The sequence below is a fragment of the Hesperophylax consimilis genome, chromosome 26 (assembly GCF_061612785.1).
Source record: "Hesperophylax consimilis isolate HC1 chromosome 26, BYU_Hcon_1.0, whole genome shotgun sequence".
NCBI lineage: Eukaryota > Metazoa > Arthropoda > Insecta > Trichoptera > Limnephilidae > Hesperophylax > Hesperophylax consimilis.
Window position 1 is genome coordinate 10684699 of NC_142861.1, and position 18174 is coordinate 10702872.

At 32.2% G+C, this 18174-nt stretch overlaps 1 protein-coding gene across 1 annotated transcript in view; it reads left to right on the forward strand.

Moving 5' to 3' along the window:
• The first annotated feature begins 2763 nt into the window (after window positions 1-2763).
• LOC149411097 (protein takeout-like) overlaps window positions 2764-18174 on the forward strand; it is a 37266-nt gene continuing 21855 nt past the window's right edge. Inside the window, exon 1 of the mRNA XM_089647580.1 lies at window positions 2764-3172. Within this exon, the coding sequence (XP_089503706.1) occupies window positions 3079-3172 (94 nt within the window). The 5' untranslated portion in view covers window positions 2764-3078. The remainder of the gene's footprint in view (window positions 3173-18174) is intronic.

Sequence of the window (18174 nt, forward strand, 5' to 3'; positions counted from 1 at the left end):
TTAAAGAAATTCCCTAACGTTTGTATAAAGAAAACACCACTTACATGGAGAAAACTTGATGACGTAAAATTTACGACAAGCGCCCGCTCTAGGGAAATTTCTCAACGCGCCCGCTGGAAGGTTAATAACATTTCGATTATCTCAACCAAACGTATGTTGACAAATTTTCGTCAAACAAATGGTTGAGTATTTTAGAGTTGAGCGCAGAAATAGAAGGATTTATGCTTGCCATTCAGGATAGAGTCATTAATACTAAAAATTATAGGAAGCATATAATCAAAGATACAAATCAAATTGATGATTTATGTAGAAAATGTTTGGCTTTTCCGGAAACTATAGAACATGTTATATAGAGATGTTCTATATTAGCACCGTTCGAGTATACATTTAGACACAATCAAGTTTTAAAAATAATTCACCAATGTTTGGTAATTAAACATAACTTTATTGACTGCCGTAATATAATACCATATTATGAATACGAACCAAATTCATTTTTTGAAAACGAATTTTATAAAATATATTATGATAAAACTATACTAACAGACCGAAAGATTAGTCATAATAGATCCGATATAGTTTTATATGACAAAATTTAAAAAAAATAACTTAGGTATATCATTGATGTCGCTATTCCAAATTCCTCTAATATTCTAAAATCTTTTAATGAAAAAATAAGAAAATACACAGATTTAGGAAATGATATAAAAAGAATTTGGCATTCTCATACTATAAAAATATTACCATTTGTTATTTCGGCTACTGGCATTACACCTAGCTCTCTCATTAAAAATTTAGGCGTATTAGATCTATCAAAAAAATTTTTTATAAAAATTCAAAAATCAGTCATTTTAAATACATGTAGGATAACGAAAGATTTTTAAAATATTTATGTTGAGGGATCAGTAGGATTTATAGGCCCTGTTAGGAGTTCTACCGAGCCGAACCCTCTGACATGAAAATATCTGGAGTCGGTGAATTATTTTCCCATTTGATCTCTGGTGAGTTGACGTATTGTTCTTGTATTGTTTTGTATTTATTATGCTTATATAATGCACTTGCTAAAATGTGGAATGAATAGATGATCATTTGTGGAAAAGTGAGTGGAAGGATTTAGTTTTTCCGGTGGGGAAGATTTAACCCAGACATAAAGTCGGATAAAATATTAAAATCTTTATTTAATAAATTTGCAACTAGAAACGTGTAAACAGATAGAATACATAACAATTAGACAATAAATGTTTTTTTAAAATTATTATAAGCATTAATTAATTGCCTGAAATATGCATACAAATTGAAAATATCTTCCAAGCAAAAATAAATGCCGCCGACGGGATGCTTATAATAATTTGTTATCTTCTGCTATGCATAAAACCTTGTCTTATAAACATTAGTTTATCATTAATAAAATAATAAAACTTGTTTATTCTGTTATATTATCTCTGGGATTCCCCAAACTATGTTCAATGTCAAAAAATCCATTCGCCACAAATGTCTATATCCTTCTTCAACAAAAACATACAATACAAATGACATGAACGTCTGCCATGCTTTGTTCATAAATTAGTTGTACTACCCGGCTTCGCCCGTGATTATTATTATTCTATAGATGGATGCATCATTCAATTTCCCTTATAATGATATAGAATACATGTACGTATCACTGAATATCAATGATAACCCCTCAAAATGATAATTCAACAAACATTCAAAAGGATATATAAAGTCATTAAATGTGATTAAACAAATACTAGGTTAAATACTTACATATATAACTTATTTAACCTAGTTTTTGTTTCATCACTTTTCATAACTTTATAACACTTTTTACAGGTGCGTTGAATTGTTATTTTGATGAGTTATCCGATCACCAAGGCTCTCGACTAGCAAACCGGAGGTCGGCGTTCGCAAGTAAAATTTATTTAGTTGATTTGTGTTATTCTACAACTTAATCATTTAAAATGAAATACCTAAGGTATTTTCGAGGGTAGAAGATATCTATTGTCAGTATTGCCCTGCTGAAACGTTGATTGAAATTACTTTAGTCGTGTATGGTGACCAGATCTGAATAGCCAGGCCAAATAAAAAAGGTTGCAAGAAAAGAAAATTCAAAACTTCAGTCCAGATTATTTTCAACACTATATTTTCGAAGTCTTTTTCTTACCTAATGAACAAACAATATTATGGAATCTTGTCTTATGTTGAATGCTATGAATTGCGACCTAGAAAATTTCGACAGATATGGCCCTACAAATTTCACGACACCAAAACTTACAATTTTATCGGAGCTTTGCTTCAGAGCAAAGATGTTGTTTCTTGCTTACTGTTTGATGCACTCCAAATTCCGCAGGCGGCCAAAGGTGCCAATAGAACGAACTTTATTTTAAATCCAAAGATATTGTTTATATTAAAAATAAGTACCTATCTCTATAACAGCTTAGATACTGACCTTAACGTTAGGTGTACATTTTTAGCTCTGAAATTGATCTCAAAGCTAAACCATTCGAATTTTTTTATGTTCGCTTCAGTAGGTACCTACACAGATTTTCTGCTTAATTCTAATACGTTATTTTAGGAGAAATAAAACAAATTGTAATTTTCGGCCAGCCCCTTCGCGGGAACTGATTTGTCTTCTGCAGAAAAACGTAATTCGGATCGCGCGTTGAATATGAAGACTAATTATTTAAAAAATAATATTGCGCAGACGGCCGTTGGTATAAAATGGCGGGACCGCCCGCGCCTGCTTTCACTCATTCACTCCGAGCCACGAGCGCTGCTATTACGTCTTATTATTATTTATTTCGGATGACATAACAACGTCTTAACCTAAAAACAGTGATGCAACTATAAAAGATTTAAGGATAGGCCGCGAAGACAACGTAATTATTGAAAAATATATGTAATTTGTCTATGGAACAAAAGTGAGCCGCGGCCATTTTTTTTATTCAAATTCGAATCGAACCCCGTTGCGCGCGAAGCTTTTATTTTTTATATCTACGGACTCGATTTTTATTGTCTTTTTTAATTTGATTTATCAGTGATTTAACTGTGATTCTTTCATATTAATTGTAATTTAAAATGTATAAATCAGTATCGACGTTAGTGCTGTTCGGTTTTCTGGTTTCGGTGTCTCTAGGAGTCGAGCCGCAAAATGGACTTTTGGAACAAACACGTAAGTTTTTTCTTTTAAATTTTCTTTTTGTTATATTATCTAGTGACCTATTTTATTTAAAATTAAGTGTCATAGATGGGTAACGGTGATAACATATTTAGTGTTAGACGGTGCTACCTACATATTATTATTTTAATTTGTCTACATGCATTCTTTTTTACCTCTGACGAATCGTGGCTTTTTTAAATTGCGATATTGTTCTACTTAAACCTTATCATTTCTACGCTAGAAGAAATAATATATACTGCAGCTATAAAGGTGGAAACACATTATTAAAACCCGACGCGACCCGATGAAACGCGATGCGTGTTGAGTCGAATCAAATGTATTGTTTTCTTATGACCAGAATCACACTATGAACATCCGACGCGACGCCATGTTGGATGTTCATAGTGTGATTCTGGTCATAAGAAAACAATACATTTGATTCGACTCAACACGCATCGCGTTTCATCGGGTCGCGTCGGGTTTTAATAATGTGTTTCCACCTTAAGGCGCTTTGGCCATCTTTCAGAGTTTTTGAGTTGTTAATAATATGACATCTTATCTCATTACTTATAGTAATTGTTAATTCAAATATCTCATAACTCATGATTGAATTTACGTTGTTAGCCAAAACGAGTTGCATTGACCTAAAAAAATCGGTTCCATGATAACTCAACACAGTGACAATTCAACACACTTTTAAAAAGTGATATAACGTCATTAGAAACGATGAAAAAAAATAAAATTTATACCTAACCTAACCTAACCTACTTAACCCAGTTAATAAAGCTTTTGTTTCATCACTTTCCATGACTTTATATAACTTTTCAAAGATGTGATGAATTATCATTTTGATGATTTATTCGGTCACCAAAAAATCATAACAGAAATTTTATAAGGACTGCATAAATTACCATTCAGAAGTTTTTAGTGAGACATGTAAACAAATGTTCTGATTTATTAAGTTATAGAATATTTTATCTTCCATACTGAAGGGATAAACAGTTAGAAGTGCATTATGAGCGCATCCGTGTGCCCAAATTAGGCTTAATTTTCCCATACTTCTGTTTAAATTGAACACACATTTTCAAACAACTGTATTCCTTTTTTTCAACATTTAACCAATTTCGTTGGCCGGGGAGTCAAAATGCGATGTTTTATAATTGAAGAAGTCTTACCAGAACAACAATTATATTATTATATATCAATATTATTCTCAATTGATTCCCTTTTTTGCTGCTATCTTTTTGTATGTTTGGAAAGTTCTACCCGAATATATATTATACAAATAATTGTAACTTTGATTCACTTTTCTTCAAGTCACCTATTAATACCTAATTAATTTATTGGAATAACTTTTGAGGGTTAATGTTATGCACACCAATGTAACATTTAATAATTGAATAAGACAATAATATAAAACAGAAAAAGAAAAAGGTAACGAACGATAATAGAGATCGAACCCAGGAACTCTGTCTTCCCTGCACAAAACTTGTTTTAATTGGTAAGGTCTTAATAAATTTGCGTCAACCGTGTAGATCACACTTCTTGGGAGTATTTGTCCAGTATTGGTTGCTGCAATCAGATCTCCAGATCAACATAATATTTTTACTTCCTATTGAGATGCAATACACTACATTGCGTAACATTTGTAATTGGACCGCAAACAATAACACTCCTTATATATACGGCGATAAGGTTTAAATTCCCACTCACCACCAGTTGTAATTTACGCAAAAAAAAACATCGCCAGAAAGTGTGTTTTTTTCGCGAAGTTTAGGTATAAATATTTAAAATTTTTACGATCATTATCTAAATAATTTAATTTGTTACATTAGCGTCTCAAGCGATTGGTGTCATATATCATATTATTTAATTAAGGCGATGCCATACGTATAGCAAAATCATGTGTTTTTAGTTTGAAAATTTGGTCGCCTAGAAATGTTTCAGATGCTTTAATTAAAGACTGCGAGTAGAATATATCTTGGCCATCGAGTATTTTTTAGATAAGTCTTTTTATAAGCCCAGAAAAAAATAGTGTAAAGTCCTATGAAAACTGCTATAAAGTTCAAAATCTCCTACTTACGAAGCCGTTTTCGGTTATGATTTTATTGTATAATGTGGCAAATTAAGTTATTTATAAAATGATCGAAAAAAAAATATATTTATGCCTGAACGTCCACAAAATAAAATAAGAGGAACTTTTTGGCCATGTTTTTTTCTTGCATAAATCAAAACAGGCGGATGGTGTTAAGCGGGAATTTAAACCTAATCGCCATCTTTAAGTGTTGTTATTGATAGCGGCTCAATTTAAAATATTACACGACGTAGTGCATTAATACCATTCCTCAAAATATTAATATAGAAACATACCAGTATGAAACTGCTTAGTGCGATTCAAAACCAATGAATCTTCCTATATTTCACAGTTTATCCCATATTTTAGGTTCTATAAATATGGCATATTATGGCAAGCTAGGTTAGACAATGAAACCATAACATAAAATGGGTTCTTAGTACAAGACTTTAAGCAGTTTTTACAGACCTGATACTTAATTTTTTTTGGGCTTAGAAAACGACTTCAAAAATCAAAAAATGGCTTATTTCCAGGGCCAAGATGTGTTCTACTCGAAGTATTGAATTAATGTGTCTTAAATATTTCTGAGTGATCAAATTACTTCGTAGTTCTTCGCCTTAAGTCATTATTTTATGATTTCAAAGTAGGTACCGAAAATTTGGTTGTTACGTGATCATTTTCATGGTGGCTACCAATCATTGGAGATCTTTTCCATCAAATTATAATGCAATTCGAGGAAATCCAAATCTAGCCATTGCATAACGTCCATTTAGAAATATTTGCTGTTTATGTTACACAAGTGTTCATCTTCTTGCAACTTGCAACACAGTAATCGCCGCTGATGGTGTAGCTTCCTTGAGATGGGTTTAATAAAATAATGTTGTATTTTCGTTGGAAATATTGTTGTGTTTTTGTCGATTGTACAGTTTTAAAAGGGGGGCGCTGCGACCGTTTAAATGGTTAAATGTTAGTGTAAAAAATAATGTAAATTTGCCATTTATTCTCTTCTATCGTCAAAATTGTCAGATTTGGAAGTAAAACATAACCTCACATTTCATCATACTGTAATTTACTTCTGAAATCGTTGGTACATACTCGGTGTTGCTACTAGTAGGAGCTTTAAAGATTTCCATTCAGTAATTCCCGTAAAAAAAAGTTAAATTCAAATAGATGTATTATTTACAAAGAAATTATTATCAATACCTATACGTATTAATGGGAGAATCCATTTAAAAAATAGCTATTTAAATAAAACGTCAGATTATTATTAATAATATTTAATGGACTATTAAAATAGTCTTTTTTATTGTTATTATTATACAAACATATTACAATAGTTTAAAAAAAATATTTATTTCGAAACTAATTGCGAAAAAAAATTTTTTTTTAACGAAACTGCCCAACTCCATTTAGAAATTATTTATCGTGTTTGAATTGGGGAGTGGCGTCATTATGGTTTATAAGGTGTAACATTTAATTAATTGAGTTACATAATATGTTGTTGACTAATCTGTACAACAACAAAATAGAAATATTATAACTTCAGTGGATGATATAATGTTAATATCATTATTATTATTAATTCATATTTTTACTTACTTACGTTACGAGTGCATGCATCTTATACAGGGTGTATCGGCACGTACCCGACAAACTTTAACCAGCTATTCCTTAGCATATTTGGAGTAAAAAATCTTATGTGCACTTTTCTGTCCACTGTTTTATCCTTTGTCAAAGTTTGAAAACCCATCTAGCAATATTTTATTCGAATTCCGTTGAATAATGCACGTGTGTACCTATATTGGCGCACTTTTACAATCACAACGAAATGGCACGGCACCATTCGTCTCATTATTAACTATTATTATTTAGTGTGTGCGAAAGAGCGAAGATGCTTTACGACATACTTGCTTATAACAGCTGTTGAACCCGAAAAGCAATGCCAATGACAGTGATGTAGTGTGGAAATTTTTAATTTTTTTGTTTTTAATTGAAAAAAAATGCTACCGGACAGCAAAGTGCCCATAACATTTTTTACTCCAAATGTGCTAAGGAATAGCTGGTTAAAGTTTGTCGGGTTAGTGCCGATACACCCTGTATAATTGATTTATGATCACCTGTTTAGACAGAAATCATCCGTGCATTATGCAAATATAGGTAAATGGATGCAAGTTAGTTGCATAAGTGATTATTTAACGTTTTTACTGACAAGATCTAATTTGCCAGGTTCTCTCAATCTTCCAATATCCCTCCTCATGGGTATTTATAAATTTCATATTAAAAATGAGTTTTTTCAAAACTAAAATAGGTAGAAGCGAGGTTTGTTAGACCCTTTTGATTTTCAAAGACCAAATGTTTAATAAGTACTGTTAATTTTAGCCTAGTTCGAGTTTTTAAGATTCGTTATTTTTAAACGAATCATTGTTAATATGTAATCGGTTACCAAGAATTAACGTGATGTTCTGTTCGTAATGTTCGATATAGTGTCGAAAATAGAATCCAAGTTCCGAATAATGGAGTTTTATATTTTTCGAGTTCAATGCTGGACTATTTTCTAAACTTGACATAATTTTTTAACCATTGACATAATAGGGTTGGGACAAAATATAGCATTTCAATAGATTCAAGCCGTAAATAACTCGTTCAAATGAATTAATTGAATTGATTCATTGATTCATCTTCGGACTTCATGCCAGCAATATGTAGGTAGGTATTATATTAATGGTAAAACTAAAGGTGAATCATTGCATAAATGATTAAATGTGTATTATCCTTGTTTGTTGCTTTCAATGAGGCTGAACGAATGACAACAAATATTGTAACTTGTAAATTTGCTTCGGTATCTCCATTGCTTTGAATCATTACGATCTTTAGATTCGTTAAACATTAATATAATCGTTGTATTATGATAATGATTTACTGTCGTAAACAGGAAAACTGACACGAATCACAATTTTCTGCATAATTCTTTATGAGACTTATATACTTAAAAATATATTCAACCTTACATAAACGTAGTGATAATTTTATTTAATTCTCCTAAAGAATTATTAACAACAGTGTATTCGAAAACCTTACCAATGAATTAATTGAAAGATATACGTTGTTTATACAGCCAAAGAGGAATATTTATCTGCTGTAACTTAAAATTTCCCATCGAATTTCGAAATATTTCCAGAGTATTTTAATTTTTTTTGAAGATGTCGTAAAAATACAATTATATATAGTAGATGAAATTACCTTCCAGATTGTGGATTTAAGTTTAAAAAACCACATACATTTTTACTTTAAAAGTCGAAAATTTGTAGAAAATACGAAATTTAGAAAACACATTCATTTTATTTGGGAAATCTGTAAGAAAATTGTCACACACTTTTTAGAGTTAAAAAAATATTACGAAAATTGCCAGTTGAGTATAACAAAAAAATACATTTTTGATTCACGTTTGCGCAATATAAACGTTGATTTCCAATTGACCAATGTTATTTAAAAAACATCACTTTAATAGAATTCTTAATAAATTCAGGCGCTAAAATCCCACTTTTTCAAGACCCCAATTTCATGTGTCAGTTTACGGAAATGCAACGTTGCCAGCTCTCTCGGATGCCAGATAAAGACATTTTTTTATTAGTACCAAATTGAATCTGAACTTTTGTAGTCTTTATACAATTTGTGACTGAAACACCGTCTAACCGTTGGGAAGTGTTTTTTTGTTAGTGAGGCTGATTATATATTGACAGTATGAACAAATGTGATGCAAGTTATTTGTAATATACTTGTCTAGATTTTTTACAATGTTCACTTAATATCTCGGAACTCACTTACAAAATGGGTAATTGGTTGCAAATTTTATTTTATATATCTGAAATATATTTAGTTAAGCAGATGAATCCACATTGTTAATGGAATTATGCAAGTATGTGTAGGTGAGAGAAAGACAATGATTTTTGCATCAGACTATTAATTTGTTTATTCGAATGTGATGTGTGCACGAGAGACGGGTGGCAAAGCGATGATTGCGCATACAAACGGCGGATTTACGGTTAAGTGAGTTGATAAAGTATCTGAAAATAAAAAATAAATAATTGATTTTATATGTTTTTTTTTAAATTGATAAACAATTAACATAAATTTCTATTTTACAATCAAATATTAGGATGGGTTGTTTGACAGCATTTGAACAATTCATCAAATTTCAATGTTAATTTTCAGCTTCTGTGAATATTCTGTTCAAGTTCTGTTATTTGATCGTTTAGGCCAGTTGATTCACAGAACTGAAATCATAAAAGAACTTGTAAATTAACTTTGTGGAATGTTCTTCATATTCTAAATAATATTTGTCTTAACTCTAACATTGACATTTTTTCGGATTCACTGCCCAAATTCAAACGTGGCATCATGTCAATAATTTAAACTATTCAATGCGCTTACATACAGACACACACACACACCCACCCTCACACCCTCTCACACATACATTCACACACCTATAAACTACACAAGTCACCTGGTATTAAGGAATAAACATACCACTTAGCAGACATTACAAGGAAACATATCATAGGTACACAACATGAAGTATCTTATTCCTGTTTATTGTTTTATCTCTGTAAATCATGTACTGTTTGTTTCTATAATATAAAATAAAAATTAAAAAAAATTAAATTAAATAAAAATATTCGCATTCTGTAGTTTAATTTGACGGACAGCTAACTGTAACCATTAAAAAATAATTCGTTTGAATAAATGTAACAAAAAATTATTCTTTAACATAATATAGAGCTTTTTAGTGCATAAATTATATAGCCCAATCATGGCATTTTAATTTGGTCGGAAATGGAGTCGGTTCCTATTTATACTGTAACATTGGCCTTTCGATATAAAAACTATAATAATATTAACCTTGACATCATACACAAGTAGTTCACATTGAAATCAACGAGAAAACTTTGTCGGAAAATAAATATTGTTATTTGGGCAACGTAGTAGGTATTGATAAATAGTTCTGCAGCTGAGAATTCCATTCTTACGTCATGAGAAAGAAGCAGAGTTTGCAATGAAGCTATCAGCGGTATGAATGTATTGTTTTTGGTATGCAAAGTGCATTCTAACCCTGGCCCATCAAATGCAGAAAAGTGCAATGGCCACTGCGCTTGCGATTAATATTCCGTACACTTAGCGCACGAGCAGTTTTCAAATCAGTGATTGCCATCGCTCCATTTTCGTATTCCATACTTAGATTTATATGGGTAGTTATTAGTTAGTTACCAAGAGACGAAATGGTTTTGATTGACCATAAAAAAGTAGAAAAAAATTTAAGAATTTGTTTTTCACTAGCTGACACCCGGCGTTACTGGGGGTTATCCTTAAGAGATAGACATATACCATCACGCACTTTTCTGTAGGCCTTTTTAAGATATACAATTACCTAGTACATTATTTAGATGTATCTTATAAGGTTTAGCTAGCGTTAGCGTTCCGTTAGCGAAATTATTTTTTTACGACTTTATTATAAAACATCGTCTTTTCTATACTTTCTAGAAATACAATATGCATGTATTATAAACATAAACTTTCCGAAAGAAATATTATAAGTGAAAATCCTATCAAAATTCGTTGCTTAGTTTAGATTTTTTAGAAGAACGAACGCACAAATAGACACACGCGGATAAGTTATTTTATACTATTTAGAGATTGAAAAAAAAAACAATAATATGTTTTAATTCTGCGAAAGAGAGCGGTTGATGTAATTCTCTGCCATAGAAAAATAAGATTAAAATAAAATAAAGATTAATATAATAGAAATATCAATACAAAAAAAAAGAAATAACATATTTTTAAAAGTCTTTAAATATGATTATGTAAAATTGTAGTACAAAAAAGGGAAATTTTATATGTACCTACGTATAAATTAACGGCGGCTTGAGGAAACTCTCCATCAACTCCGCTGTGCCACTGGATTACATCCTGGACGAGAGTGTTCCCAGATTTCCGGAAGCGCTGACTCGTTACTCCCACTCTGTGACACGTCAAAGCAGCCGATAAACCCTTCCTTCTGCGAACATCTGCGAAGCGCTGCAACGCCAGGGGAGGCCGAACAAATCCCTGTTTTGTTGTTATCAAATAATTTTACTCTCTTTCACTGAGTTATATGTTCATCCGATAACAACCTGTAAAATCATTTGCCTAAAAACATTCAATTCGTTGACCTGGCCGTGTGTTCAACTGTTCATATTGAGCATTTATATCAAGAGTAAGGAATATGGTCCTATGATTTTTAGCGTCAAGCTAAAACGAAGTATATTAAATGAAAAAACACGCTTTGTAATACACCACTTTTTATTTGAATTAATAATGACAGCCAACCGGGTTTCGCTTATCTCAAACTTCGTCAGGGCTTAGGGCTTATTATATTAACTAATAAGCCCTGACGAAGCTTGAGATAAGCGAAACCCGGTTGGCTGTCATTATTAATTCAAATAAAAAGTGGTGTGTTTTTTCATTAAATATGTAATTTCACACCCCAAAGTGTTTGTTTGCTTCCTTCGAAAATACTAAAACGAAGTGTTAGCTGAACGAACAAATAAAATCTACAAGTCGTTTTGTAAACAGGATATTTCGGTTGATGATGCATAAAAATAAATATGCCTCATTTATAGACGTCATTTTTTTCGTAAATATTATTGGAAAAGAGGGAAAAAAATATCACCAACAAACATGAAGATGGTTAAGAATTAGAAATGACACCATTTACTCGTACGCTTCTGTTAACTGGAGACCTTGGACTAACTAATGATTAAGACTTCTCCATATCAATCATACACCACTTTTTATTTGAATTAATAATGACAGCCAACCGGGTTTCGCTTATCTCAAACTTCGTCAGGGCTTAGGGCTTATTATATTAACTAATAAGCCCTGACGAAGCTTGAGATAAGCGAAACCCGGTTGGCTGTCATTATTAATTCAAATAAAAAGTGGTGTGTTTTTTCATTAAATATGTAATTTCACGCCCCAAAGTGTTTGTTTGCTTCCTTCGAAAATACTAAAACGAAGTGTTAGCTGAACGAACAAATAAAATCTACAAGTCGTTTTGTAAACAGGATATTTCGGTTGACGATGCATAAAAATAAATATGCCTCATTTATAGACGTCATTTTTTTCGTAAATATTATTGGAAAAGAGGGAAAAAAATATCACCAACAAACATGAAGATGGTTAAGAATTAGAAATGACACCATTTACTCGTACGCTTCTGTTAACTGGAGACCTTGGACTAACTAATGATTAAGACTTCTCCATATCAATCATATTTGACGAGTTACCCAGCGTTCATTATCCGCCTATTAGCTCCAAGTATCGTCAAATCGATTTGTTGTCCACGAACGACTATTTGAATTATTCATGAAGCGGTCTTTGTCGTTGATATGGTCCGATTTATCGCATACCTATAATATTAAAGAAAATCTTCCGAGTATTTCGACTTTGGGGAATTTTATTTGCTTCTTAGTTGACGGATTGAATTTTAATCAGATAACAAACAAACGAATTTTACAAAACCTTCGATGAGAACATCGGCGTAAATATTGAAATTTCAAGATTGTATGAAACCAGTGATACACTTTTTAAATGTAGAACCAATAATTCATACAATTATCAATTATTGTTATTTAACCGCAAAGAGTTTAATAGTTTAAAATTGCTTCAGAGATTTTTGGCGTGTGTGATAATATATATTACATACACGTATTACGTAATTTTAAGACAATGATCTAAAAATATACCCCACCTGGTGATTAACATGACCCCCTTTAGATTGTCAGCATTGAAACGATAAAGATTTGTATCAACAATATCGGTGATTAGTCGTCTTCTGCTATCACGCCCGCAATCGACAAATGACTTTGACAGTTGATATCGACTAAAATCTGTGATTAGTCGTCTTCTAATCTGCTATCACGCCCGCAATCGACAAATGACTTTCACAGTTGATATCGACTAAAATCTGTTAAGTATGCCAAGGTTTCAATTTGCGAGGCGGATTAGGGTACCGCTGCCCCGTGAAGACCCTTTAACATCTCCAACGGGCCCCTCGACAGGACAGGGATATATTCATATGCCCGTAACTCCTGGACAAACTGGTCATACCTTATACTTCCTAAAACTTCCTTTCCTTAAAAAAGTCACTCCACACAGCATCCCAAAAGATCACATAGGACTGTATCAGCAGTAGGCTCTTAAAATTTTCACTAACGTGACCGTATCTTTTGTATATAAATTGGGCAGTTATAAATAAATTATAAGAAAGACAAACAAAATTATATTTATTTTGTGAACAAACTCCACAACATCCTTCTCCCTGATATAAAGCGAATAGAAAATTTGTATGGTTACAAATCAAGTATAAAAATCTTGCTGAAAGAGATTAATGAAAAACTCAAACGACTTAGAAAACTAATAAAACAGAAATTAATAACTTTAGTTCGCTTCAGCCCAGGTCACCCTAGTGAGGAGGACTGAAATACAATTTACTATACATATATTTAATATCATATTTTAAATGTACAATGTTTAAATAGTCGCTGTAATAAAAAAATAAATAATTGTGTGATTGAACCAGTTTTCAGTGGCTACATCCATCAATGACAAAACTAGGACAAATAAATGAATTGTTGATCATCCAACGACTTCAATATTATCCAATTTTGTGAAGGTGAATTCAAATGCCAAACATATTACACTGATCGGTCTAGTATTATAATGGTAACAGATTTTTGGATATTGAATAGGATTACATAATTTTATTGCACTTACATTGAACAGATAATGCTTACGGCATTATCACGTTTTTTGCTCATCCGAACAGGCTAGCGCAATTGGATCAAGCCGCACCTCACAGCACTTTTCTGAGACACCGTATTCTTCAAACCTGCTCACTAGGGAATGCAATCCCGCAAGAAAATGTCAATCCAGGTATTTGCGGGACTGAACAATCTTAGTCCCGCTGGATCCAGGTATTTGCGGGATCCAGCAGAGTGGACTTAGATATCTAATCAATCGTATAGTAAAGACCTAATACCTCGATCTACCAACCTTGCTTTTAGAGTTTTAAATATATACCTTTAATAAAACAAGTTCTTTGGGAAATTTTAAATGATTTATTAATAGGTATACCTTTAGTTAGACATAGGTAAAGTTTAAGTCATAAATTGGCAATGAATAAGATAAGACATACATTTACATAACATACCCGCCTCGGAACAGACTTTGTCTAGTGAGGTGGGTAAAAGAAATCTATGTACACAAATGAAAATAAAATAAACGCCCGGATTGCCGGCACTGAAACTGAAACTGAACTGAAACTTAAATTTAAATAATAACGTTCACACGATAAACAATATTCTTGTACAATGAGCTTCATAAGTTTAATTAAACATTATTTAGGAAATAGCTTCGTAAAAAAGTTAAAGTATTAATTGTGTCATCTGATAAACGGCTTCTGATATTGGACACAAGGTAGCCAGCGGCTGAAAAAGCTCCTTCAGCTTCCACGCTGGTTGGCTCAATAGTCATTAGCGCATTGTAAGTGAATTGAAGGTATGTGCCTTTTAATCCACCGGACTCGAAGTAATTCAGAGTAAGTAAGGGTAAATCTGTAGTTGCTCTCTTTCAGCTTTAAAAGATCATTAATAACCATAATTTTTAGTGTCTTGCCGTAATTCATAACCATTAATTTGATTGAATTAGTCGATGTTGGTAAGTTAAAACCCCCGACTTTAAAAAGATCTCGCAAATCCGACGAGGTACAGAAAACTCGGAATGGTAAACCATCTTCAGACACCATTCGTGATACCCTCTTTTCGACGGTATTGTTTTCGCTTGAAAAATGGTCAGTGATTTTATTTGTTGATGGTTGAGGTTCACAATGAGCCGATGTGGAAGAACTGGACGTCGATGCAGTTGTAGAAGCTTCTCTGTAATCCCGCCAGTCCAGCGGGATCCCGCAAAATTTTCGACCGAGATTAGTCCCGCAAAATGTCTGCGGGATCTCGGTATTTCGGGATCCCGGTATACCGGGATTGCATTCCCTACTGCTCACTAACTACATAGTTCGCGCCCCAATATTCTTCCACTTGGATTTACGTTTAGAAAAATGTTTACTTGATTCTCTGTGCGGAAATTCAACCGTTTTTTCTGTGTTCAAAGATAAGTACAATATTCGTCTCCAAAACTCACAAAACTCCTTCATCCTGCAGGATTTCTTTTAAAGAATCATCTGTAGTAGAAAGCCATCTTTCTAACCTTGCTACAAGTCTTGCCTCATCAAAAAATTAAATAGTTGTTGTTTTATGCTTTCCTATCGCCCTATTCAAATTCGCCATGCAAAAATATTACCTTTAAATGACTTAAGCCACACGTGTTTCTAGAACCAACGAACCAGCCTAACGAATACCTATACTTTCAAGAAAGAAATTTATTTATACAAAACATGAACGACCTGATAACTCAGTATTCATTTGTATGAAATATATTAACATTTCATTTTCATAATTATACATCTATATTTTTATCTAAAGATTTTCCCAGTGTACAAGACGTATCAGGGAGGGAGTATTATTTATTTAGTTATGAAGATTATTTTTTTCGGTTGTTTATTTTTATAGTTTAAATTAATTGTTAAAAAAATTGTCTTGTTTTTTATTAAGTTTCGTTTTTATATGTAAACAAACAGATTTTTCAGTTTTTTTTATGGTGTTTTGAATTCTTTAAAGCTATTATTGAGGAATCATTTTTTTAATAAATTACCATATTTTATGGTAATTTATTAAAAAAACTTTTTCGTAGGTTTTGTTGACCCAACGTGTTTTCGGTAACATGTATTTTTGCCTGATTTTTTTGTTGTTTCTGAATGGTTCGACTTCATTTAAAATATATTCTGTATGTTCACGTAAAGTTGAGTATTTAATTTTCTGACCTTCAGCTCTTTAAATATGAGTTCTGATGGACATTTATTTTTCCTTGAAAAGAAAGACAAACATTCCCTGGTTATATAGAGAAAAGAGAAGAAAAGAGAGTTATATAGGTGGGACCCAAACGCGATGCCAACTTAGCCACTGGAAGGAAAAAACTTATTTCTTTAAAATTATTTTAGGATTTTGTAGGAGATTTATTAGTATTACCCATCATATTATACCATATTGAATTATGAAGTGTCAGAAAACGAAGTAGGTCATTCAGAGTTGTTTTTTTTAATTTAGAATATGTCCCAAACAGCTATATGTCAAATTTCATACTCTGTTTTTGAGAATGGTTATACGGGGTTACCATTTTAGGCATTGGTGCAAAATGCCAAATTATTTAATTGAAGTTTTGATTTCAAAATTAGTACCTAGATAGTAAGTAACGGCGGTGTTGTTGATTACTTGGTACAGAATTAATCCTAATTTTTATTACATGCGGTGTTTTGAAAAAGGTACGTAATGTATTTTTTAGAATTTAATGTTAGTAGTTTATTTTAAAACCATGGTTTGAATACATTAATGTCTGTGGTACACCGAGAAAACTTACTGGTATAAAATCTATATTGCTTCGTCAGATTGTTATTCAAATATCTCTCAAGAATTTCTTTTAACTATCCCGCAGCCAAGTGGGGGAGTAGGTAGTATTTTACCCAAAATTACTATCCTCCTTTTATTAGCTTAGCTATTTGATATATCATTTTAGTATTTTACGTATTTCTGCGCAAATACATAAGTTACCATTAATAATTGACTGAATAATTAGAATTTCAATATTTTAAAAGCTCATAAGACAGAAAAATGCTTGGGGTCGTCGGAAGGCCCACTTGGTTACAGACGTTTTGTTTGGCATATTGGCCTGTCAAGAGTTAAAAACAGTTAAAAAGGCCAATAACGAATGAATTGACAAATTTCATAACAAACTATCAGTAAAATGAATATGTTATGTGGTAGTCGGAACACGTGTTAATAAAAATTTAATATTTTCGCATCTCTTCCATTATATTTATTCGGACTAGGCCACCTGCGTGAACACATGTTCAGATATATTCTGAAATGCTAATACTTTATATTATGAAATGATCATGCAGTCACATTTTTAACAGTATTTTGATTATCTCGGTCTAGACTTTTTTGGTGACGTTTTGACTCTATTTATTTTCTTCCATAAATCTGTGTCCGTGATATTATACATGAAGATAAAAACAAAACATCCAAACTTCTACTACTTTAACTTGCTGCAACTAATTATATAATAACAAACAAATCAAATAGGTAATACTATTATCAATTCCCGCCAATATCCACAAACATGCATTTCCGAAAAAAACTGAACATCGGACAGGAAATCATACAAAAGAGATCAGTTCCGTTGCCTGCCCAATTTGATTTACACACCTGCCACATTTACCTGGACTTGTTTACGTCAGTTGCGAGTATCAGAACGAATCATTACACTACATTATATAAAATTTATTCTGTTTTTACCAGTTTTAACATCAGTTTAAGCTTATTACCGCATAATCAAGCAGCTTCCGAAATTTTCGCATTTCAGTGTTGGTGTTGAAAACTAATTTAAATGCAAATTAACATGCAAAATTATTGCTTTTATTTGTATCTGAATGAATAACAGTATCTTTTACATTATGTACTACGAACGAATATAATATACATATAACATGTAACGTGTTTATTTCTATAATAAGTTATTATGGTAACTCGGGTTAGCGACAAGTGGAATCCATCAGATCAGAAGATCCTTGGTTAAAAATCTAAATTAAAGAACCGTTAGACCCTTAGACCGGTCAGTGGCTAAGTTGGCATCGCGTTTGGTTCCCACCCATCCGCAGTGTGTTCAATTCTAGTCCTCCACCACAACACAAGCAAGATTTTCCGCTTACTGTGGTGGTAGTAGGATATTT